The sequence below is a fragment of the Macrotis lagotis genome, chromosome 1 (genome assembly GCF_037893015.1).
Source record: "Macrotis lagotis isolate mMagLag1 chromosome 1, bilby.v1.9.chrom.fasta, whole genome shotgun sequence".
NCBI lineage: Eukaryota > Metazoa > Chordata > Mammalia > Peramelemorphia > Peramelidae > Macrotis > Macrotis lagotis.
The window spans coordinates 655,215,377-655,241,531 of record NC_133658.1 but is presented as its reverse complement, the minus strand read 5'-3'; the positions used below and the strand labels follow the sequence as shown (position 1 = coordinate 655,241,531).

The window sequence follows — 26,155 nt, the reverse complement described above, 5'->3', positions numbered from 1 at the left end:
CACACAACAAAGTAAACACTTTCCATGTCTATTAACTCAGTTTGCATCTGCTACTCTGCCTAGCAGGAGAAACTCTCTTTAAGCCCTAATTGATAACTCAAGCCCTGACTGACAACAGCCTCCTCTCCCCTCTAACTGGAGGGTCACCTAATGCTTCTCATTGCTTCTGCCCACGGTGCTTTGCATCTGCTGCCCTGTAGGGTTTCAACTCTGCCAAACCAGATACCCCATGGTGACCCTTCTTTCCTATTTCTCCCTTTAGAGTATAAGCTCCTTGAGAGTAGGGTTTATCTATCTTTTTATTATTTCCCCAGTGCCAAATACATTGTAGGCACTTACTGTTTATTGGATAGGACTGAAAGAATGACTGAAAATCAGAAGGAAACATGTCTAGAAAAAGTTTTACTATGAAGGAAAATGAAACCACCAGTGAAAAAGGAGACTGCAGATTTACCCAGTGATCATGGAACATTCTATAACAAGAAGCTTGAAAGATACATATACATAAAACCTTTAAAAGAAGATATTGGGGGCGGCTAGGTGGCACAGTGGATAGAGCACCAGCCCTGGAGTCAGCAGTACCCGAGTTCAAATCCAGCCTCAGAGACTTAATTTACCTAGCTGTGTGGCCTTGGGCAAGCCACTTATAACCCCATTGCCTCACCAAAAAAAAAAAAAATCGGGATGGATACTAGATCAGAAATCAGCAAGCAAAGATGATAAAACAAGACAGAATAGATAACTTTGAAGACACAAAAGAAAACCTTACAAAGCAACAGAGGTTCTGAAAAAATATGCTCTTCAGAAGCTCCTGATGTCAAGTGTGGCTGTGCTGGTAAACATAAACCAGCTCTCTGAAGGAAAAAGAAGTACTTGTAGGTTTTATTATCTGCATTATTAACATTTTCTCCATCACTTTCTTACATTTACACAAAAAACAATAAAACCTTGATTTGTATTTCTGTGTTGCAAAACACCCACACTAAAAATTGAAGAGTTAGTCATGAGCTGGTATAGGCTGGTTCCATCATACTCCTGCTGTCAACACTAAGTCTGAGAGAATATAGATCCAGACAGGATGACCTTAGGAGTATCATGAGGGCAGGGATCAGGACCAGGTTTCAAGACAGTTCCAGCTTCATCACTGCTTCCCTCATAAATTGGTATTTCTAGGAAACACAACAGAAAGCCCTTGAGCTGAGTGTATAGGAAAATTATTTTGTTACAATAATCAATGTTTTTAATTTGGCCTAGACCTAAAATATTTCCAATGGCATTAATAATATTAATGGGGAGGAGTTTCAGTTGACAGAAACTGAGGTTTCAGTCAATTTGTTAGCCTGGGAAGGAAGACACATATGCATGAAATGAACTGGTTTCTTCAAGAATGGCAGAAAAATTTAACTAAACTCCAAAAATTATGCAATTCCATTCCCTAAGCACATCTTTATAGTTAGTGTCATGTAAATGTTATTTTTGGTTAAAAAAAAAGCATTAGCTCTATAGTTGAGGACAGGATTTCAAATTCTGCCTCATATTGCCTCTTGACGACCTTGTTCGAATCACTTAATTTTTCTTGTAAATGAGTGGGTTGAACAGTGTCTGCTATCCTTTCCAACTGTAGTAGGTCCATGACTCTATGAACTTGTTATATACTTTTATTACTGATAAAATGAAAAACACACATAGTGTTCCAAATCTTGAAGCATATATGTGTTTATTATAAAGGTATTCCATTTATAATCAATGTTGGGTGAACTCTCCAACTCCAAAATCACTTGCCTGGCTTACTGGAGAATTGTAAATTTGAGTTTGTATAAATGCTCTACAAATCTGTACAAATTTGAATTTGTATAAATGCTCTACATGACTCAGTAAAAGGAATTTCTTCTTATGGAAGAATATTGTAGATAAGGTAGCATGTTTCTGACAACAGGTTCAAAAAAACTATTAAATACAGACTTTTTTTTAATTCCACTCTATCACAATTTGAGATATATAAAAGTTCTAGGAAGCTTCAAAGCTGCAAAGCTATAAAGCTCCTCTTAACTCTTATATTTTGGATCTCTGAAATGTTTTATCAAAATAGGGATCAAAGAATAAAAGGGAGAAAAGGGAAAATTATATAGCAAAGAAAATCATTAACAGAATAAGGGTGTGGGGGAAAATAACGAATGGCAAGTATTGATGTACCATCCCATTTCATTCTAGAAGGAAAAGGGAGAGATTACTGTGACATTTGTGACAAATCACAGCTGCTTCAAGTTCGAATAATATAAAGGATCAATGAGCAGGGAAAAGGGATACTTTATAAGGGTACATTATTGCATAACAGCCTTTGATAAATATTAAATGTTTCTTTGAAATTTTTCAACACTCGGTGAAGACAGCAAAACATACAAGATAGAAAAACTAATTCTTACTGTATTTAGCCTTCTTTTACTTAAAAAATGAATTTTTTTACAAAAAATAGTTTTATTAAATTTCAACAATACATTTTTTCCCAAAATACAACACATTTAGTCAGTAAACAAAAGTCCTGCTTCTAAACTAGAAAAGTGCATATCAGTAAAGCATTATATTTAATATCACAAGTTACATCAAGTTTTTTTTTTATATTATCTAGGAAACACTTCTATGTCTCCAACCTTAAGCAGTTTACAAGCTTTCCCAATCATTATAGTGACCTTGAAATAGCACCTTGCCTTGCTGTCCCTCCTCAAAGCATTAACAAGTAAAGAAGTTGTGATTCTCCTTTTCCTCAGAGCAGGTTCTTTTGGACTGATCTAATCATTGCCAGAATGGTATTTTTCTTATAAAAACAAGTCACAACCTTGACAGCAAAGAGCTAACAACACACTAATGGGTAGCAGAAATGTGAAAAATTCAATTAAAATGAAAAAACAAAACAATATGTTGGATTAATTTTGCAGTAAGGATTGAGGCAACTGGTTAGTTTTGTCTTATGGGCATACTGTTTCCTTAGACAAAGAATATTGATTTATTGAATGTGTGTGAAAATCTGGCTTCTCCAAGGGTCAAGCAAAAAAAGCTGAAACAGAAAATACCAAGAAATGATTGCTTGGACAACAAAGACAATATACAATGCAGTGTAATACAGACATGTCTTTAAAAATACATTTGTAGTCTCTCAAGTCCTTCATTTAGAGAATATGTTTAGAAACATTAAGTCTTTGAATAGCACCTCAGAAGTTAACAAGGAACAAAGAAAAAACAGCAGACTTGAATACAATGTACTGGTTCAATATCTGATACTGCGCAGTACAGCTTCATAATAGGTTGAGAAATACTTTGTCACAGTTTACTAAAGAATGGGTAGTTTTTCCTGAAAAAAGTTTAAAAATCCAGAATGTATACAGGAATCCACAGGGAAACATAGAAAGTCACACTCCAAAGAACATTATCAGACAGTTTAAAACATATATACACTTTTACTTGTTTGTAAGAAAAAGAACTCTTCCTAAGTTAAATAATGCCAAGATAATAATTTCTTTATGCTCCTTAAGGGTGATCAAATCATCCATCCTCCGTCAAAATGATGGTTCACAGCAATTACATTAAAACTTCACTTCTTGCCAAGGTAATTTATATAGTCCCATATGTATACAACAGCTTTCGAGCCATTCCCATATTTCCACTGTTTTGATATATCAGCGACAAGTTGTATGCAATATCTCTTCGCAAATCTAACTGGTCACTTTCAATACCCTGGGGGGAAAAAGGGGAAGAAACATAGAAAATTCATTAATTTGATTATTGCCATCTGAGGAAACAACTTAAGAGAATACAGTTTCAGAAAGTGAATTTTTAAAATTAGTATAATTCAGGCATCAGCAAAAAAAATTTATAAAGCAATTTGAAAGTTTTTATGAGTAAAGCAAAAAGAAATCATTTCTCCTGAACTTTAAATCAAATGGAATTTTAATAGTATTTAAAGTCTCCAAAGGCTTCTAGGATCAAACACCAAATACATATATAAAGGACAGGCAGGCTACACCACATACGTGTGAATTTTGGATATCACTGCACCCTACCTGCAAAGGCATGAATAGTCTGGACATCAATATACTCTATATTTTAGTAAAATGCCACTTTAAACAAAGATCATTACATAAAACACGGTTCAAATTTCCTAGGTATATAAAATCATTGTTTTTCACCTTATAAATTTATCAAATGTTTACAATATATTTGCCATCATATCAGATTTCCTCTCTAGGACAATCTATTTCTTAGGATACAAGCACCAAGCATGTCTATATTAGAGAAAATTACAGGATTAAAAAAAAACTCTTCTTAAAAAATTTATAATACTTTGGTATAGTTATACAGATAAAAAGACTGTTTTTTGCCCAATAAATGGGAATCTCAATATTTTGTTGACTGTTTTCAAGGAGTATTCGGCAAAGTTGAAAACAGCACTGGGTTGGATCAAATGTACTTTCAAATCATAGCGTGGTGCCTTCCAAAGGCAAGATACTTTATTTCTCAGGGTTTTAAGATTGCAAAATGTAAAATGAAGTGATCAAAGTTCTCTTATCATCTCATGATAGGATTTGTTACAAGTTGTGATTCATTTGTCAAACATATACAATGACTGGCAAAGTGTTTGTTGCTTTCAAGTTTATCTAGACATAAGTTTCTGTCTACTAAATACAAAATTTTTGTAGTTAAAGAATCTAGCTGGAAGACCTTAACCCAGTTTTATCCTTAAACAACTAAAGATCTAATCTCTTTTCTGTAAGATATTTTAGAAAATAACAATGTTCAGAAAAACTATTAATCAAAAAAATAACTCAGCAGGACAGAATTATTGTTTATGTTTGAATTCCACCAAATATGCAGGTACTGAACTAAAACAGAGAACATCTATAAGGTTCTCTATGGGGCTTAAAAAGGTCTTATTATCAAGAAACAACATTTTTTTCCCTGTAAAATATTTTATCTTCAAAGTAATAGTTGGCTTTCAAGTATAAGAAATAAAATTATAAATTTTTCAAACTCCTAGTTACAAAAAGGAAGAAAAGCTATGTATTCTCTTCAAAATGAATAATAGACCATATGCAGTTAGGCTGGATATCTACCAGCTATTCCTGTGATTACTAATTTACCACAGCATAAGTTCAAAATTTCAATGTTCCAATATTTCTCAGAATATTATTTTTCTAAGACATTTCTCAATATACCTATCTAACCTAGAGAAATATTTCAATCATAAAAACTGTAATTTATAGACTGAGTATGCCATAAAATTCATCTTTAAGGGGGGGGGGGGGAAGGAGGGAACTAGACATTCAGTTTTGAAGTGAAAGAATATAGTACCTCTAATACAAGTGGAGGCAGCTCAAGGGCCTTCTGGTAATAATGGATTGCAATATGCATCAGTCCCAGTTGGTGAAGACCACGTCCTAGATTATAAAATGATTCCTGGCAAGGTCCACGAAGACTTAGGTACCGGTTAAGAAAGGAAAATCCCTGCAAAAGATAAATTACATATATTTTTTTTTAGGTTTTTGCAAGGCAAATGGGGTAAAGTGGCTTGCCCAAGGCCACACAGCTAGGTCATTATTAAGTGTCTGAGACAGGATTTGAACGCAGGTACTCCTGACTCCAGGGCTGATGCTTTATCCACTGCACCACCTAGCCACCCCCCATATATTTTTTTTAAAAGACAAATGCCCTCCAAAATGATTCTAATGGATAAGATTTAGCTGTTTGCAATGAAATCATGAAATTAAAACATCAAATTCGAAATGAAGCTTCCAATTCATGAACATATATTGCCTCTGATTTCAAATTGGCCTAATCGATATGAGATTGAGGCAACCCTTTTTAATTGTGATACATGCCTAGTAATTTGGGAAGAATACTAACCAACAAAACAGGAAAAAGAAACATGGAACCTAATACCCCAAAGAATAAAAGAAAATTAATCTATTTCTATGAGAGAAAAGTCTTAAATAACAATAGCTACAGCACATTTATGGTATACAAAGTGCTTTTCAGAGAACAACCATGTGAGATAAGTGGTACAAGTATTATTATTCCCATTTTACATAAGAACATAATGAGGTTCAGAAGGGTTACATTTCTTGGTCAAAGTCACACAGTAAATATCATATTTACTTATGTTTGTTTTGCATGGCAATGGGGTTAAGTGAACTTAAGTCACAAAGCTAGGTAATTATTAGGTAAGTGTCTGAGGTCGAATCTGAACTTGGGTCCCAGAGACTCCAGGGCTGGTATGCTATCCACTGTGCCACCTAGTTGTCCTGTAAATATCATATTTACAATTCAAATTCAGATCTTCTGGCTTCAAATCACCTTCCCTATATACCACACTTTCTCTCATTTTGGAATTTCATTTAAATTAAAATTTTAAGATAACAGAGGTAAATATGAAAACAAAAGCCAGAGGAAAAAGAAATATATTCAGAGATAAATTCACTTAATTATCACATTTCTTTTTTGACACAACATAGGATCATAGATACTATTATAAGAAGCTATCACATCCAAATAAGGGTAAAAGGTTTATTTAAAAATGAAATTTCCTTAATAAATAAATAAATGAAATACAAGTCAAACTTTGTTAAGAATTTAAAAGCTAAACAGCATATGCAGTGATTTTACTAGGAAAAAAAATAAGAAAAAAAATGCATTTGCACTTAAATAATCTTCCTGCACTAGCCAGGCTATATATTCTTTTTTTTTTAGGTTTTTTTTTTTTTTTTGCAAGGCAAATGGGGTTAAGTGGCTTGCCCAAGGCCACACAGCTAGGTAATTATTATTAAGTGTCTGAGACCGGATGTGAACCCAGGTACTCCTGACTCCAGGGCTGGTGCTTTATCCACTGCACCACCTAGCCGCCCCTAGGCTATATATTCTTGATCGAATGATTCATGAAATTGCATTTGCTGGGTACATAAAGTATGCCTAGTTCATGAAATATCAAATAGTAGCAAAAGTGGAAAGAAGACATTTAAAACTTTCAAGAATGAGATAATGTTAGGCTATCTAAAAAATAGGAAATCAAATTATTTTCCAAAGGAAGAAACAATACAAAAGAAAAGGATAGTCTTATATTTATGCAGGAAAAACAAAAACATAATTAATAATTCATAAAAATGTAAAAATATAAACACCTGAACTTATAATATAGTGACTTTAGACAATCCAAACTTCACTTTTCCAACTATGAAAATAGTATAAGACACTTTACATTTTAATTTTGAATTCCAAAACACTTGAAAAGCAGGTTAAAAACATAGTCTGCTTTTTAATGCTCATCCCAAGTTTTTCTATTTTAAAATTCTTAAAGATAATATCTGTTTTCAGTCTTTCATTGAAATAAAAAGAAATAGCAGGTAAATAAATATGGTTAGTAGGATTGCCAAAAAGTGTAGCTCACACCTTATTCAACAATCTGAAAAGGTTCAGAGGTGGTTACAGCCGTAAATAACAACTGAAAATTTCTTTAGCTTCTGTTATTTTTATAGTTTGAACCAAATATACTCAATGTAGAACACTAAATTTATTGATCAAAGTCAAGCACCAAAAGGTCTTAAAAAACCAAACATGAAGAAATCAAAAGAAATTACCTGCACAATAAGTGCATGCCTTTTTAATACATACTTCTGAGAAGCCATGTGAATAAATGTTAATCCTATACAGAGGCTATACAGAGGTTCATCTGGATGGGTGCGAAAAGCCTGCACATACTGACCTAAAATAAAAAAAGAAAAGAAGTATGATTTGAAATGACCTGATGAGAAAATATTTTCACAATTCAGTTCAACAAAGATGTATCAAGAGCCTTTGCTAGGGCCTAGGGAAACAGAGATAGTAAATTAAAATTTCCTGCCTTCCAGGATTCTGTTGGGAGAGAAGACAAGTACACAGATAGGGAGCTTCAAAATGATCTTTTAAAATGTACAGTAGTAACATAGGGGGACGGGAGAGGAAAGGGAATCACCAGGTGATAATAGGCTAGCAATCATGTGAGCAGAATGTAGGGAGAGGATGGAAGCCAGATATTCTATCAGTACAGAATAAACAAGATTTGGCAGCTGGATATATAGTTTAGGGAAAGGTTACTGAGAGAAACAGAGAAAAAAACCACAGCCTGTATATAATTAGCAAATATGATCATGTTGATGATCCAACAAAGGAGAATGAGAGGTAACATTTAGAGGTAGAAGAAAAGCAAGAAGCGAAGTCACCAAAGTCAAGGAGGAAGAAAACTATCTCGAAATAATGATTGATATTGCCAAAAATTATGAAGAAAAATAAGGATTATGGAAAAAGTCACTGGATTTAACCATTAAGATTGCCTGGGCAAAAAGCAGTTTCTGTTTGAGTGATGAGGTTAGAAGCCACACTGCAAAGGGAACAATTAATTAGCTTTAATTCTGATATATATTTTTATGATAACTCACCATATTTCCATATTTTCTATGTTTTCAAAGCAGAGCAGAATAAAAATTACTTTAATTTTCTACAATGATGAATCAGAACCAGAATCAAGAATGTCTTTTGTTCACGATTTATACAAATTGAAAATATTTTCCCTTTTAGATATGAACTAGACATTTTAGCTAATTTTAATGCTAACACTTATTTATAAATATTTTCCTAAAAAAAAAATCACCAACACCGTAGCAAGTTCTTTCCCATAGAAAATACTCGATATGCATACAAATAAAATGATTATGAATTCTAAATGCACATAGTAAATTCTTTTATAAAGTAAAAAATTTCTAATTCATGTTCTATAAATTCATATTTGCTTAACTAAGACACAATTTTATTTTTATCACATCTTGTTAAAGAAAAGCCCACACACATTCTGAATTAAGTTACTTTAACATAGCAGAAAGAAAAGATTTGCAAAAAAGCATCTATACAAAGGAAACATTCACACACATTTGTCAAGAGTGATGTTTTCTCATCAAAATTACAAATTTGCTTGAGAGGCCATTATTTACCAAATTTTTAAATGAATTATCATAGGACCATATCAACTAGAAATCTTCTAAGTTATATAACAATATAAAATATGAGCTAAAACTATAAGTATTTATAAAAATTATAATAATTTTATAACAATCTTATCTTATTTGCATTATAGTGTGCTGTTAAAGTTTGCAAAGGACCTTACAATTTATAATTTTTAATTTGATTTAATAATAAATTTTTCTCTCCTAGGTTTTGTTTTGTTTTTTTAGGTTTTTTGCAAGGCAAATGGGGTTAAGTGGCTTGCCCAAGGCCATACAGTCAGGTAATTAATAAGTGTCTGAGGCCGGATTTGAACTCAGGAACTCCTGACTCCAGGGCCAGTGATCCATCCACTGCACCACCTAGCACCCCTCTCCTATGTTTTTTAAGTGACATTTGTTTTTACAGATATATGAAGTACACACACACACACAGACACACACACACACAACACGCACGCACACACACACACGCCCAGCTAGCAGAGTGCATAAAGCGTAGGACCTGGAGTCAAACAGACCTGAGTGCAAATCCAGTTTCAAAAATTTCCTAGTTGTGTAACCCTGGGCAAGTCACTTAATCCTATTTGCCTCAGTTTTTTCATATTTAAATTAAGGAAATGGCAATTCACTCCAGTATCTTTGTCAAGAAAACCCCAAATGGGGTGATGAAGAGTCAGGTACAATTGAAAAATTAAAGAACAACAAAAAACATATTTATTAAAATATATATACACATATATGTAAATACATCTTTGTTTGTTTTTGTCCTTCATTCTGGATGAAGACCACAACAACAAGGAGGTGATGCCACAACAAGCACATGAATTGGATTTGAGTGAGGGGGACCATGCTAAGTCACAAGTTTCACAGGGTTAAGAAACTTTCCCAAGGACATACAGCTAGTGTTGAGTATCTGAGACTGGATTTGAACTCAGGTCCTCCTGATTCCAGGGCTAGGACTCTATCTACTGGGTCACCTACCTGCCCTCCCAAGTGGTTTAAAAATATTAACAATATTTTGTTAGGTGGCCCAGTGGATAGAGCATAGACCCTGGAGTCAGGAGGACCTGAGTTAAAATACGATCTCAGACATTTAATAATTGTCTAGCTGTGTGATCTTGGGCAAGTCACTTAACCCATTGCCTTAAATAAATAAAAAACTTAAAAAAAATCGATGATAGCAAACCACTCAACAAGAGAAAAATGGAAAACACAATCCTTTCAGTAGAATGTATATAAATAACTAAATTTTAAAGATTTGCTTACTTTTTTATTTTTGAGTCCTATAACAATTTGCAATTATATTAATTCTGCATGGGATTAATTAGAATAAAAAAACACAATAAGAATAAAACTTGACCTGGAGATCTGTCATTAAAAAACCACTAGTTTAAATTCTTCTAGACAAAAATTCTTTTTTTATTGATTGTTAAAACTAATTTCAATATTTTTTGATGAGGCAAAAGCTCTTAGAAGATATTAGACTGATTTCATTCTGACCCTATGACATTTTTTTACTTTGAATTTCTTAACAGTTTTACCCCAATCTTACTCCCTCCTCCCCACCAGAAAGCAGTCTGTTAGTCTTTACATGGTTTCCATGGTATACATTGATCTAAGCTGAATGTGACGAGAAAGAAATCATATCCTTAAGGAAGAAAAATAAAGTACTGTGCCTGATTGTTGCACTAACAGAATGAGCAAGTCCATCCAGGTTGGTCATCACCCCCATGTTGCTTCTAGGGTGCACAATGTTCCTCTGGTTCTGCTCATTTCACTCAGCGTCAGTCCATGTAAATCTGGGCTTCCCTGAATTCCCATCCCTCCTGGCTTCTAATAGAACAATAGTGTTCCATGACATACATATACCACAATTTGTTAAGCCATTTCCCAACTGAAGGACATTTACATTAATTTCCAATTCTTTGTTATCACAGAGCTGCTATGAATATTTTTGTACAAGTGATTTTTTATAATTACTAAAATATTCTTGTTTTTAAGAGTAAACATAATACCCCCCCTCCCCTAAAAAAATAGACCTTCATGAGAAATAAAGAAGAAAAAAATGAGTTTCATTCTGCGTTCTGATACCATCAGTTCTGTCTCGGGTGGATCACAGTCTAGAAGTCCATCATAAAAGTTACTTCCATATTTTTGCACTGTTGCTGTCACTGATTGTAATTTCCTCCAACCATTCCTCCGTATTATCATATATTATATTTTCTCTCTCCTTTCACTGTCCCTCTTCTAAAATGTGCTGTAGGGTAGCTGAGCAGTGCAGCAGACTGATCACCAGCCCTGAGGTCAAGAGGCCCTGAACCCATATACCACCCCTGAAACCCAGCAACCACCAGGCCCCTTGGTCCCAGACAGGTCACCCACTCCCAGCCCCTTGCAAGAAGTAAAAAAGAAAATGTGTTATATCTGACTATTCTCTCCTATGATCTACCCTCTCCTCTAACACTCACATCCCCCCTTCCCCCTCCCTCTCCTTTTTATTCTAGATGCCTATACCCTATTGAGTATGTATGCTGTTTCCTCTCTGAACCATTTCTGATTAAAGTAAGGTTCCCGCCATGCCTTCCCCCCTTCCATATCATTGCAAAAGAAAATATCTTTTATACTAAATATCTTAGCCTATTCCACCTGTCCTTTCCCTTATTCCCAGTACATTTCCCTTTTAGTCACTGATTCCATCCTTACAATATATTATATCTTCAAATTCAACTTTCTCCTGTGCTTCATCTATAAAAGTTCCTTCTATAAAAGTTCATCATTATTAAGTCCCTCACATTTTACTCTTCCACTCTCTATGCTTCACCTGAGTCCTATGTTTGAAGGTCAAACTTTCTGTTCAGCTCTGGTTGTTTCAACAGGAACATTTGAAATTCCCCTGGTTCATTGAAAGTCCATCTTTTCCCCTTGGAAGAGGATGTTCAGTTTTACTGGGTAGTTGATTCTTGGTTGCATTCCTAGCTCTTTTGCCTTCCAGAATATTATATTCCAAACCCTAGGAGCCCTGAATGTAGTTGCTACTAAGTCCTGTGTGAGCCTGACTGTAGCTCCACAAAACTTGAATTGTGTCCTTCTGTAATATTTTATAATATCATGTAATATTTTCTCTTTGACTTGGGAGTTCTGGAATTTGGCTATATTTCTGGGGGGCTTTTTTTTTGGATCTCTTTCTGGGGGAGATCAGTGGATTCTCTCAATTTCTTGATTTTTTTAGTTTTTTTTTTTTTTTGCAAGGCAAACGGGGTTAAGTGGCTTGCCCAAGGCCACAGCTAGGTAATTATTACATGTCTGAGGCTGGATTTCAGTTAAGGTACTCCTGACTCCAAGACTGGTGCTCTATCCACTGAGCCACCTAGCTGCCCCAATTCTCTCGATTTCTATTTTGCCCTCTGCTTCTAGAATATCAGGGCAATTTTCCTGCAGGATTTCTTTAAAAATGAGATCATGGCTCTTTTCCTGATCATAGCTTTCAGGTATTCCAATAATTTTAAAATTATCTTTCCTGAATCTGTTTTCCAGATCAATTGTTTTTTCAGTGAGATATTTCACATTTTCTACTAAATTTTTCATTCTTTTGGTGTTCAACTATTGTGTCTTGACTTCTTGTAAAGTCATCAGCTTCCTTTAGCTCCATTCTGTATCTGAAGGATTTGTTTTTCTCAGAGAGCTTTCTTATCTCCTATTCCATCTGGCCAATTCTGCTTTTTAAAGCATTCTTCTCCTCAATAACTTTTGAACTGTTTTATCCATTTGACCTAAGCTGGTTTTTAACACGTTATTTTCTTCAGTATTTTTTTGGATTTCCTTAACTAAGCTGCTGACCTCTTTTTCATGTTTTTCCTGCATCTCTCTCATTTCTTTTCCCAATTTTTCTTCTATCTACCTTACTTGATTTTCAAAATCTTCTTTTGAGCTCTGTCATAGCCTGATTCCCAACTTCTGTTTTTCACAGAGTCTTTAGATACAGGAGCTTCTACTTTCTCATCTTCAAATTAAGGAGGATTCTTGGGATCACAGACAAAGAATTTCTCAATGGTTTTCTCTTCTTTTTCTGTTTACTCGTTTCTCCTGCCTGTGCCTGGTTTTGGGGTGCTTCCTGAGCTTTTGAATATTATTGGAACACCCACTTTGGAGAGTTTTTTGGGACACCCCACTGGGACCTTTATTCCTCCAAGGGCATATGCTCTCTTGCCTGTGCTTTGATATGCAGGTGACCACAGGTGCTCCCCTCTGCCCTGGAGCTATGAGGAGGGGCCCTGCTATCTTAGTATGGAAGGCCAAACTGCAACCTGGATCTGAGTTTGGACAAACAGCAGAGTCCTGCCCCAGGGAAAGCAGAGAAATTTCTGCAGTCTCCCCTTACCCCCACCTGTGAGCTGTGCTCTGGAAGTACAGGCTGGTTTTCCCTGATTCTCGCTGGTGCTCCTCACTACACACTCATTCTGGTGTAGGAGAATTTTCTCACCACCCCTTCAAGCTGTTCCTGGTGATCCGTGGGCTGGACTGGGCTGCACTGAAGCTGGGCCTTTTTTCCAATTCCCAGTCCTGGTGAAACACACCTTTCCACAGAACTTCTAAGTTATCTTGGACTGGGAAAATGTGTCATTCAGTCTTTCTGTGGCTTCTGCCCCTCTAAATTTTGTCTGGAGTCATAATTTTTTGACTTTTGGAGTTTGGGGGGGGAGGAGTTTCTGGGAAATGCTGTCTTCACTCTGCCATCTTGGCTCTGACCCCACACATTTTTAAAAAACACAAATAAAACCTTGATGAAAAATGGTTCTTGCTGTTTTGACAACATTTGAAAGGAATGACTCCATCAACATGTATATCTTAAATAGGACCAGAAAATGGACAATGATTTGGACCCAGAATTGACTAAGAGAAAGATATGGGGCACGACTGAATTTAGGAAACTGTTATTTTCAATGATCCCAGGACAAAATTCCTGCAAAAGCACAAATTCTAACAAGAAAAAACAACTACAACTACAACAACTAGCAATTACATAATGCTCGAAGCTTTATAAAGTGTTTTACAAAGTTCTCATTTTTAATCTCAAAACAATCCTGGGAGAGAAGTTCTATTTTTATCTCTATTTTATAGATGAGGAAACTGGTCAAAATATTTAAAATTAAATTTAAACTTAGTAAACATGTATCTATCTCTACCAATATGTAGATATATGTGTAAGATACATATTAAGCTCTAGGGAAAATACAAAAAAATAGACAGTTCATGCACTCATGAAGCTTGCTGTCTAGTAAAGTCAAGGAGTTAAATCTGTGGACACTTAATGAAGCTCAAGATGCAAAATTTGAGAACAGTTAGGTGGCTCAGTGGATAACTAGCCTTGGAGTAAGGAGGACAGGAATTCAAGCCTCTGACACTTGACTCACTAGTTGTGTGACCCTGGGCAAGTCCTTTAACCCTGACTGTCTTGCATCCTGATTCATATCTGACCACTGGACCCAGATGGCTCTGGAGGAAAAAATGAGGCTGGTGACTTAGTATAGCTCCCCACATTCAAATCCAATTCATGTGCTTATTATGACATCACCTCCCTGATGTTCTGGTTTTCTTCAAAAATGAAGGACAAATGGGGCGGCTAGGTGGTGTAGTGGATAAAGCACCGGCCTTGGAGTCAGGAGTACATGGGTTCAAATCCGGTCTCAGACACTTAATAATTACCTAGCTGTGTGGCCTTGGGCAAGCCACTTAACCCCAATTTGCCTTGCAAAAGAAAAAATGAAGGACAAATAATTACAAAAATAATTCTGTTATGCTATAAAACTTATATACATATAAATTCAATGCAAAATAATCTGCAGAAGAAGACAGAGCCAAGATGATGGAGTAAAGGCAGAGACTTGCCCAATCTCTCCCCCAACCACTTTAAATGATGACTCTAAGCAAATTCTAGAGTTACAGAACCCATAAAAAGGCTGAGTAAAACAATTTTTCCAGCATAAGACAACTCTGAAAGATCCAGGGAGAGTCTGCTGCCTCAGGGTGAGAGAGGAGGGCCAAGCACCATGCGCTGTAGCAGAGGGAACCAAACCAGTTATCCAGGAATAAGAGAGTGGGCAACTGAGTCAATGGCAGTGGAGGCATTTTCCAGACCTCTTAGCCCAAAGAATGCCAAGGGCAATTTGGAAGATCAGCAGGAAAAGTATGATCCATGATGGTGAGAGTGGAGCACAGTCTGGTGAAGACCTCAGAAGCAAAGAACAGACCAGAAGTCAACCTGGGAAGCCATTGAATCCACAAGGGCAAGTGCTTCAAAGAGCTCTTGGTTCACAGACAATAAGGGGGTCATAAAACAATTACAGGGGCCTCTGCTATCACTGAGGCAAGACTCAGTTTCTTGCTAATAGAATTGGTCGGATGGAAAAAAGAGATACAAAAACTCACTGAAAAAATAATTCCTTAAAATACAGAATAGAGCAAAGTTCAAGATACAAAAAAAAAACAAATCAAAAGATTGAAAAACTAGAAGAAAATGTGAAATATCTCATTGGAAAGACAACTGACCTGGAAAAAACAGATCCAGGAGAAATAATTTAAAAATTATTGGATTGCCTCAAAGTCTAGACATCATTTTTCAAGAAATTATCAAGGAAAACTTCCCTGGTATTCTAGAAGGAGAGGATAAACTACTAATTGAAAAAAATCCACCAATTGCCTTCTGAAAGAGATTCCAAAATAAAAACTGCTAGGAATATTATAGCCAAATTTCAAAACTTCCATTCAAGGAGAAAATATTTCAGGTAGCTAGAAAGAAACAATTCATATATTGTAGAGCCACAGTCAGGATAACATAAGATTAACAATGTCTACAATAAGGAATCATAGGGTTTGGAAGATGATATTTCAAAAGGCAAAAGAGCTTGGATTACAACCAAGAATCAACTATTCAATAAAACTGAACAAAACTTTTTTTAATATTTTTTTTTTTCGGTTTTTGCAAGGCAAATGGGGTTAAGTGGCTTGCCCAAGGCCACACAGCTAGGTAATTGTCTGAGACCGGATTTGAACCCAGGTACTCCTGACTCCAGGGCCGGTGCTTTATCCACTGCACTACCTAGCCGTCCCTGAACAAAATCTTTAAGGGGAAAAGATGGACATTCAATGAAATAGGAAACTTTCAAACTTTACTGATCAAACAACCAAAGCTGAACAAAAAATCTGATCTTCACAGACTCAAATGAAGGTAAACAGGAAGACAAAACATAAAGGACTTATTGAAGTTGAACTGTTTATTTTCTTTTATGGGAAAATTATACTGATAATTCAAATGAACTTTCTTATTTATTAAGGCAGTTAGAAATCTACAGACAAGGCACAGGTAGGAGTTGAATTTGAAGGGATAATATATTAAAAAGATGGAGTTAAGGAGTAAGAGAAGAATGTACTGGGAGAAAAGGAAAAGAAGAGGTAGAATGGGGTAAGTTATTTCCCATAAAAGAGGCAAGAAAAAGTGTATAGTGAAGTTGAAGAGGGGGAGTTGAGGGGGAATGAGCGAGCCTTACTCTCATCAGAATTGACTCAAAGAGGGAATCAATGTCAACATCAATTGAGTTTAGAAATCTACCTTATCCTATAGGTAAGGAGGAGAGGAAGGGGGATGGGAAAAAGGGGAAGAGAGGTGATAGAAGGGAGGGAAGATTGTGGCACAGGGTAGTAAGATGCAAAACACTTTTCAGAAGGGACAGGATGAAAGAAGAGAGGGAATAGAATTAATGAGGGAACAGGATGGAGGGAAACACAGTCAGCAATAGTAATTGTGGGGAAAATATATTGAAATGTTTCAGTGATAAAGACCTCCTCAAACATAAGAGAATTCAGTCAAATTTATAAAAAATAAAATCATTCCCGAATTGATAAATGATCCAAGTATGTGAACAGTTTTCAGATGAATTTATCAGTGCTATCTATAAAATTATTTTTAAGTGTTCCAACTCATTATGAATAGCAACAATGCTGGCTGAAACAATTATGAGATGATATCTTACACCTATTGGATTGGCTAAAAGGATAGAGAGAAAAATGTCAAATTTTGGAAGGGATATAAGGAAAATGAAACATTAAAGTACACTGTCAGAGGAACTGTGAAATAATTCAAGAATTCAGTAGGGCAATTTGGAATTATGCCAAAGGATCATAAAATTATGCCAATCCCTTGACCTAGCAGTGCCATTATTAGGTTTATATTCCCAAAGAGATGAAAAACCAAAAGGAAAAGGACATATATGTGAAAGGATATTTATAGCAGCTCTTTTCTGGTGGCAGGTGGAGACTGAGGGGATGCCCATTGGAAATAGCTGAAGAAGTTGTGGTATATGATTGTGATGGAATACAATTCTAAGAAATGATGAACAGGATGCTCTTAGTAAAAACCTTACATTAACTTATGTAATGAGAAATGTTCTATATACAAAGTAACAGCAATGTTTTAGAATGATCAGTTGTGAAAGACTTACCTTTTCTCAGCAATGCTGTAACCCAAGAGAATTCTGAAGAACTTATGGTAAAGAATACTATCCATCTCCAAAAAGAGTGATGGTATCTGAATACAGACTGAAGCAAACTTTTTTTTAACTTAATTTTGAGGTTTCTCTTTTTTTTAGGGGGGAGGAGTTATGTTTACTTTTACAACTTGACTACTGTGGTATTGTTTTTTATGGTTACACATTTATAACCCAGATAACCTTTCTTATGGTGGTGGGGGGGGGGTGAAGAGTGGAGTGGGAGGAAGGGAGAGAATTTGCAAGTCAGGATTTTAAAAGTTGGGATGGCTAGGTGGCAGTGGATAGAGCACTGGCCCTGGAGTCAGGAGTACCTGAGTTCAAATCTGGCCTCAGACACTTAGTAAATACCTAGCTGTGTGGCCCTGGGCAAGCCACTTAACCCCACTGCCTTACAAAAAAAAAAAACCACTAAAAAAAACTAAAAAAAAAGTAAATGTTGAAATTTGCTTTTGCATATAACCAGAGGAAAAATAAAATAAAGAATTATTGGAAAATAAATAAATAAATGAATTGCAGTTAAGTCATGCTTTCATAGGATGAGGTACTTACCAAGTGCATGTTTGAAGCTACCAGATACAAATGCATTATGTCCATTTAAGACACACAGAGCATGATTATCTGGATTTTTGAGCATTAATCTAAGACAAAAACGATGGTGCCGTACATCTTGAGAATGCATAGTAACTTGATTAAAGATGTTCCACAGCTGAGGTTTATTCACATTTTCCATAAGCATGATCCTAAAATTAAAGCAAAAGGAGACAGGTAAACAACAAAGAAACACAATCCTCCATCTGCTTTACAAACAAGGAACCAACCAGTACTATATTCACAACAGTGAGTTGTAAACACCACCAGCAGGAAAAACAAACTACTGCCAGGTCTTCTAAACAAATTCTATTCAAAGTTCTTTCCTGGGGAATAATGTAGGAATTAATTTGTCTACAACTTTGGGACCAGCTTTCAAAGAAACACATGCACTTCAATGCAAAAAAGCAAAAGAACTTGCTTTCAGTTTAGCTGCCTTTGGTTCCATGCTGATCCACAAATGAAGGTGAGAGAATAATCAGAGCTAACACTTCTATAGTGCTCACTATGGGTGAGGCAAGCACTGGGGCTAAAAGCTTTGCAATGACCTCGTTTGATTCCCAACAATCCTGGGAGGTAAGAAATAATGGTGATGATGATAATGAAGATAATCCTTACCATTACAAACATCATCTCATTTGATGCTCACAATCTTACAAGGTAGGTATTTTTATACCCATTTACAGATAAGAAAATGGAGACTGAAGGAGGTTAAGCCACTTCCCTAGAGTCACACAGCTAGTATGTACCAGAGGTTGAATTTGAACTCAGATCTTCCAGACTCCAGGTCTAGACTCTATCTATCCATTACACCACTAGCTGCCCATGAGCACTGAAAAGCAGGACCAAAATAAACAGGCAATTCTGACCAACAAAGAGAGACAAACTCAAAAGATAAACACAGGAATCCTTCTATAACAAAGATCTACAAGACTGTACTTACAATGGGGGTGGGGGGGAGGTCCTCACCTGATGTAGTTGTAGGCTTTTCTAAAGTTTTTGTCGAGAATCGCAGCTGAAAGACCAAAGTATTCAAGCTCTTTGCGCTTCTGTCTATCGTCATAAAATGAGTAATATTCCAGTGAAGAATCCACCAGGAGCTCAGCCTCTTGAAATCGGGAAAGGTCACACAAGGAATAAATGGCCTTCAACAGCAGGTTCCACCAGTCATCTTTGGTCAGAACACTGGTGAGCACAGCAAATATGGCTAAAATGACAGTAATGTGAATCAGTTAGAAGACTTTCCAAGAAGGATGTGAAAAATCTGGGACACTAATACACTGTTGGTAGAGCTATGAACTCATCCATCCTTTCTGAAGAGTAATTTGGAATTATACCCAAAGGGCAACAAAATACCACTACTGGGTCTATACCCTGAAGAGATTATGAAAAAGAGTAGAAACATCACTCACAAAAAAAAAAAATATTCATGGCAGCCCTGTTTGTGGTGGCAAAGAATTGGAAACTGAGTGACTGTCCATCAACTGGGAAAATGGCCTAATAAACTGTGGTAATATGTATGTGATGGAATACTATTGTTCTATTAGAACCCAGGAGGGATGGGAATTCAGGGAAGCCTGGAAGGATTTGCATGAACTGATGCTGAGCGAGATGAGCAGAACCAGAAGAACACTGTACACCCTAACAGTAACATGGGGGTGATGATCAACCTTAATGGACTTGCTCATTCCATCAGTGCAACCATCAGGCACAATTTTGGAGTAATATATCCAGAAAAAGAATTGTGGAGTTTGAACAAAGACCAAAGACTGCTACTTTTAATTTAAAAATGTTATCTTATTAGGCAATTTTGCTATCTCTTATACTTTATTTTTTCCCCTTAAAGATATGATATCTCTCTCATCACATTCAACTTAGATCAATGTATACCATGGAAACAATGTAAAGACTAGCAGACAGCCTTCTGCAGGGGTAGGGGAGGGAAGTGAGATTAGGGGGAAAATTGTAAAATTCAAAGTAAATTAATTTAAAAAAAAAAAGAAGACTTTCCAAGAAATAAAAAGATTATTAAACAGAAAAAATTATGCTTCAAAGCAAACCTAAATGTATCAACATCTCAGGTCAATCAATAAAAGCATTTTATTATTAAGAGTCTACTATGTGGGGAAGCTAGGTGGTGCAGTGTATAGATAGAGCACTAGCCCTGGAGTCAGAAGTACTGAGTTCAAATCCAGCCTCAGACACTTAATAATTACTTAGTTGTGTGGCCTTGGGCAAGCCACTTAGCCCCACTGCCTTAAATAAATTAAAAAAAAAAGTCTACTATGTGCCAAAGACTGTGCTAGGCTCTGAGAATACAAAGAAGTATCTTACATTCCATCAGGGGATATATTTGTACAATAGAAAAATATAATCAAAGAAATGTAACTGTATATAGGCAGGAGAAGGAGTCCCCAGAATAATCTACACATAAGATGACTCCAACTGACTTTCTGGTACTTCTCATCCCCCACCCTAAAAAAAGGAGGAAGAAATTATTTTATTATAATAATTATGTAGTCTTGTGTCAAATTCCAAACATGTGAAAATTTTTTATTTTAGCCAAGTTACATGAACACAATTTTTCTTTTTAAACAAATGAAATTAATTACCTTTTGCATCACAGTTTGCTGTTTCTTGGTCACTGTTGTCTGATATCTTGTCTCTTGATACTTTAATCAGGTACAGATGTCTTTCCCCAGACTTGGAACTGGAGATCAAACACACCTGGGCTCTATTCATTGCTACCTAAAATTAAAGGCAGCAATCTGAGGTTTTTCATCTCATCAAAGCTCAATCTATCTATGCCTAATAAAAGGAGAGTTTTACTTTAAAAACAAGCCAATGTCAAAACTGCAAACAAAGACTGTCTACTTCTATGAACAATCCCAACACAATCTAGATCATGATCTGAGTCCAGGGTAAAAATAAAATACTCAATTATTTTATGTGGTTCAGGCTCCATAGGCAGACGGGAAAGTGGGTCAGTAAAATAAAAAGGCACTGCCAATTCTAAATCCTATGATTCCTCTAGTGAACAAATTCTACCTTACAAGGCAGCTCATTCTATTTTTAAACAGCTCTAATTACTAAGTTCTTCCATTACCACTGTCACAGTTCTACCTTCCAACTCAAATCAACCTCTTCCTGCAAAAGAGCCAAGCTTTCCTTTCTGGTAACAGTTTACCATATCTAACCCGTCCCAGACACAATACACTAACCATCTTCCTGTCCTGCCCACCCACTTCTGAAAAACAGAAATTAAATCTACAATTCCTGGAAAGGGCAGGATCAAGCCAATCTAGCAGCTTGCTGCCTCCATCATTCCCACTCTCAAAATCTTCTGACCTCCTTCAAATAGACTCAAATCTCTCCTCAAAAATTCTCATTTGATACACTCAGCTCCACAAGCTATCATCCCATATCTTTCTCCCTTTTGAAGTTAGACTCTAAGAAAGTCATTTACAACAGGTGTCTCCACTTCCTTTCCTCTTACTCTCTTCTAAACTCTCTAAAGTTTAGTTTTCAGCAGCATCAAGCAATTAAAACTGCTGTCTCCAAAATTACTAATTCTCTCTCAATTGCCAAATCTCAGTTTTTCTTTTCTCAATACTCATCCTTCTTGACCCTAATTGAAGTCTCTGACACTTTCAAATAACATCTTTTCCTTGATATTCTCTGCTCTCACTAGTTATCCATAACTATTCTATCCTGATCTTCCTTCTCTCCTTGTCTGATTATTCTTTCTCCAGATCTTTATTCAAATTATGCTGATAACTGTGAATGCCTCCCAGAGCTTTGTCTTGAGTCTTCTTCACTTCTCTTTCTATACTATATCATTTAGTGATCTCATTATCTCCTGTGGAATTATGTCTATGACAATGATCCTCATATCTAGCCCTAACCTCCAAATTCATATGTCCATCTCCCTATAAAGATATCTCAAATTAGATGTACTATAGACATATTAAACTCACAAGTTCAAAAAGCTTATTATCTTTCCCCTCAAATTCTCTGCCCTTCAAGCTTCCCTATTCATGCGGCTAGGTGGTGCAGTGGATAGAGCACTGGCCCTGGAATCAGGACTACTTCAGTTCAAATCTGACCTCAGACACTTAAAAATTACCTAGCTGTGTGGCCTTGGGCAAGCCATCTAACCCCTGCCTTGCAAATTAAAAAAAGAAAGAAAAAAAAAAAAGAAACTCCTATCTCTTCCCCCCACCCCCTCCAAGTTATACAGGTTCCATTCTGAGAATTATCTTCAAATCTTTACTCTATCTCACCTCGTCTTATCCAACCAAGCAAAGGCTGTCCACTTTACTTTGACAACATCTCTCACTTATATTCCTTTTTTCCTCCAACAATGCTATACCCCTAAAGCAGGTCCTTAGAGCCTCATGCTTGAACTACTGCAGTATCTTTATGCTACTCTGCCTTAATTTTTTCCCCATTTCAGTCCATTCTCCAATGAGCTGTCAAACACAGATCTGATCAAGTTGCCCACCTCTATTCAATAAACTCCAATGGCTCCCTATGATCAAACATAAAATCCTATCTTTGACATTCAAAGCCCTTAACAGACTAACCAAATCTACATTTCCAATCTTCTTACACCTTCCTCACTTACTCTTACACAGTCTCACCCTCAGGTATCACACTCCAGTGATAATTTCCTCCTTGTTGTTTCTTGCACAAGATACTCCACTCGACTCTGTGCATTTTCTTGAGCTATTCCATGTTTGGAATGCTCTTCCTTATCTCTGCCTCCTGTCTTCCCTGCCTTCCTTCAAGTTCCAGCTATATTCTCACCTTTTTAGGAGAAGCCTTTCCTGATTCCTTTTAATTCTGGTGTCTTTCCTATTATCTTCTGTTTATCCTGTATATAGCTTCTTTGTACCAGTTTGTACTTCATGTTCCCTCTTTGACAACAAGGGCTACCCTTTACTTTTTTTTGTATCCCCAGAGCTTTGCATAGTACCTGTCACATGGAAAGGACTTGATTAATAGTTTAGGTTCATTGACTCACCTTCTCTGTGACTTCTGAGATGAAACCTCCCCTCCTTGGTTGACTTCCCCTTTATGAGCACCTTGATGAAAGGGGTGTCATTTGACAAGCTTTTTGCCCCTTGTATCCCTAGTCTGGCAATTTGTACTGAACTAAATACTTTTTATTCATTTATTCTATTGATTCAGAATCTGCTTTCCTGTACTTTCTACCCATTGGTTTTAATTACTTACTTTTAAAAGCATTGCTAACATGGTAAGCAAGGTATCCACGTATCCATACATTTTGCCTTGAGAATACAGCAGTGTGGAACGATGTAGTAGTAATTTCAGTTCCTAAATAAATATGAAAGTGAGAAATGGTTTGATGACCACACATTTGCATATAAAGGAAATCAGTTTTAAAATTTTTATTTAAAATATTTGTTTCATAAATTGTGGCCTTTAAAATATGACAAATCCCACTTCTATAGGAAATCTTTCCTGATCTCCCCACTACCAATGCCTTCCACAAACATTATATATGTCCTGTATATCAATGTTTATTCTATGGTGTCCACCCATTAGAATAACTAATAACTGTTTTCATTAAGATATAATTGGAAACAAATGAAGAGTGAAATCTAAGTTTTAATTTCATTTTTCAAGAACACACTAAATTTATTGCCATATTTATATATGGATTTAAACTATATTCTCAGGGCGGCTAGGTGGTGTAGTGGATAAAGCACCAGCCTTGGAGTAAGGAGTACCTGGGTTCAAATCTGGTCTCAGACACTTAATAATTCCTAGCTGTGTGGCCTTGGGCAAGCCACTTAACCCCATTTGCCTTGCAAAAACCTAAAATAAATAAATAAATGAATGAATGAATGAGTAAATAAATAAATAAATAAATAAATAAATAAATAAATAAGCTATATTCTCAAATGTCCTACTCCAATGCCTCATTATGGCATGGAAACAAACCTGGATTGTCAAAAGGTAATGCTATTGGAATATAAAACCTTTTAGGGACAATGCTCATTTGGAAAAGTTTTGCTTAAGAGTCTTAGCAGTCAACTATGTATCCATGTATACATGAATCAGCTCTTTACAATTTTGCTACCAACATGGGAGACTCAAGTTAACAACGATTCAAGAAAAATACTTAAGGAAATATTCATAAAATTAGAAAGATCAGAGAATTTCATGGCTTTGGGAAAAGACCCCAAGGGGAAGTTCATCCTTTATATATATAAAAAGAAAACAATCCAGAAAGTATGATGCATATCTGACCTGTTGTGCAGCATTTGCATCTTGTGCCAGAGTATCTGGATCATACATTGGTTCCAGGGCCTCCAGAGCTTTTTCAGGACGACCCAGCTGCTGTTGAAGAGTGGAGAGGGAAATTCTTGCATCCAAATGTAGTGGAGCCAGATCAACAACTTTGCCATAGCTTTCAGCAGCACGTTCCATGTGACCTAAGGCCTTTAAACATTCTATAGAAACATAAAAAAAAAAATTAAAACAAATGTTTTTATTTTACATACTGAAACATAAAATTTTAACAGTTCTCAGTACCATTACTATAGATTCCCCATCTAAAAAGTTGCATTCATCAAAGAAAAGTAGTTTTATATTAAAAAAAGAATCAGAATTACAAAGATTAGAAAGAACTTTAACACTGTAAAAAGTTTATTTAGTTAATTATGAACTAGCCATAAATAAAACCAAGACATATATGATCAAAATATTCAAATGATTTGAAATGAATATTCAAAGAATGGATCTAATTACAGCCCAAACTAGGTAAGATGATAACAAATTATTTTGCACATTTTTCTCTCCCAAGAATCATATCTTGAGCCCAGAAACAACAGAACAAAAAAGGCGATTAAATTCAAGATGAATGAAGAAAAATTGATAAGATAGCACTGAGATGCCCTAACAGTGTTCAAGCCATCAGACAAAAATGCATTATATCTTTATGTATATGTGTGTATATATGTACATACACACACACACACACACACACACACACACACACACAACACACACAAAAGTACTAATTAGATTTGATGGTTAAATCAGAATGAATGACCTTTGAATCTTATGGAGAATAAATAGATATCAAATGATCAAATGTGCTAAGTATAAGTTCCAATGGTGGGGGGGAGGTTGAAGGAGATAGGGAGGGAAAGGAAGAAAATGAAATCTGTTAACTCTGGGCCAGGGATCTTTCATTTATCTGCTTGATTAGTGAAGAACTAAGAAAGGAAGCAGTATCACAAAAACCCAGCCTGGTTTAATCATATCAAGTCATGTCAGACTAATCTCAATTTATATTCTGTCAGTTACTAAACTCTTGAATTGGAGGAATGCAGATATGATCACTGTCAATTCCCTATTAAATATCTCCAGAAGTTCCCTACTACCTATAGAACAAGATGTTGGTCCCAAAGCCCTTTACAACCTGCTAGAACCTAACTTTCTGGCCTTATTTAACCTTATTTCCCCCCTCTAAACTGGCCTTCTAGCTAGTCTTCACACATGATACTCTTCCCATTTTTTTGCCTTTATGCAAATTTCTCCTTCAATTCCACTTCTTCAAATCCCTAAGTTCCTTCAAGATTAATTTTAAGTTTCATCATATATATAAAGCATTGGGTGATCTATCAAGCAGCTACTCTCCTTCCTATGAAAACAAGTCTATAGTTACACCCATATATATAGTTCCCCCAATAGAAACTAAATGCCTTAAAGGTAGAATTTTTATCTTTGCCTATCCAGTAACCAGCATAATGCCTAGAACATAGAAGGCCCTTCATAAATCCTTGTTGACTGATAGCATCCCATCAATGTTTGTCCTTCCTGAACAGCTCTAAGTCTGCATTACAGAGAAGTATAGGATGAAGATTTTAATATTAATTATCTTTGTGGACAAAATGAAAAGATAAAAGAAAGTTGGCATTATAAGTAGATTGATTCAGAGAGACCCAAAAGGTCATCATGGATAGTTTG

At 35.8% G+C, this 26,155-nt stretch overlaps 1 protein-coding gene across 1 annotated transcript in view; it reads right to left on the bottom strand.

Annotated features, from left to right (window-relative positions):
* Positions 1 to 1,492: 1,492 nt before the first annotated feature.
* The window catches only part of GTF3C3 (general transcription factor IIIC subunit 3), a 57,062-nt gene continuing 32,399 nt past the window's right edge, over positions 1,493 to 26,155 (bottom strand). Inside the window, exons 12-19 of the mRNA XM_074215424.1 lie at positions 24,431 to 24,633; positions 23,390 to 23,491; positions 20,764 to 20,899; positions 19,121 to 19,358; positions 18,113 to 18,303; positions 7,623 to 7,747; positions 5,344 to 5,496; positions 1,493 to 3,729 (exon numbers count right to left, since the gene is read on the bottom strand). Coding sequence (XP_074071525.1) covers positions 3,607 to 3,729; positions 5,344 to 5,496; positions 7,623 to 7,747; positions 18,113 to 18,303; positions 19,121 to 19,358; positions 20,764 to 20,899; positions 23,390 to 23,491; positions 24,431 to 24,633 — 1,271 coding nt within the window. The 3' untranslated portion in view covers positions 1,493 to 3,606. The remainder of the gene's footprint in view (positions 3,730 to 5,343; positions 5,497 to 7,622; positions 7,748 to 18,112; positions 18,304 to 19,120; positions 19,359 to 20,763; positions 20,900 to 23,389; positions 23,492 to 24,430; positions 24,634 to 26,155) is intronic.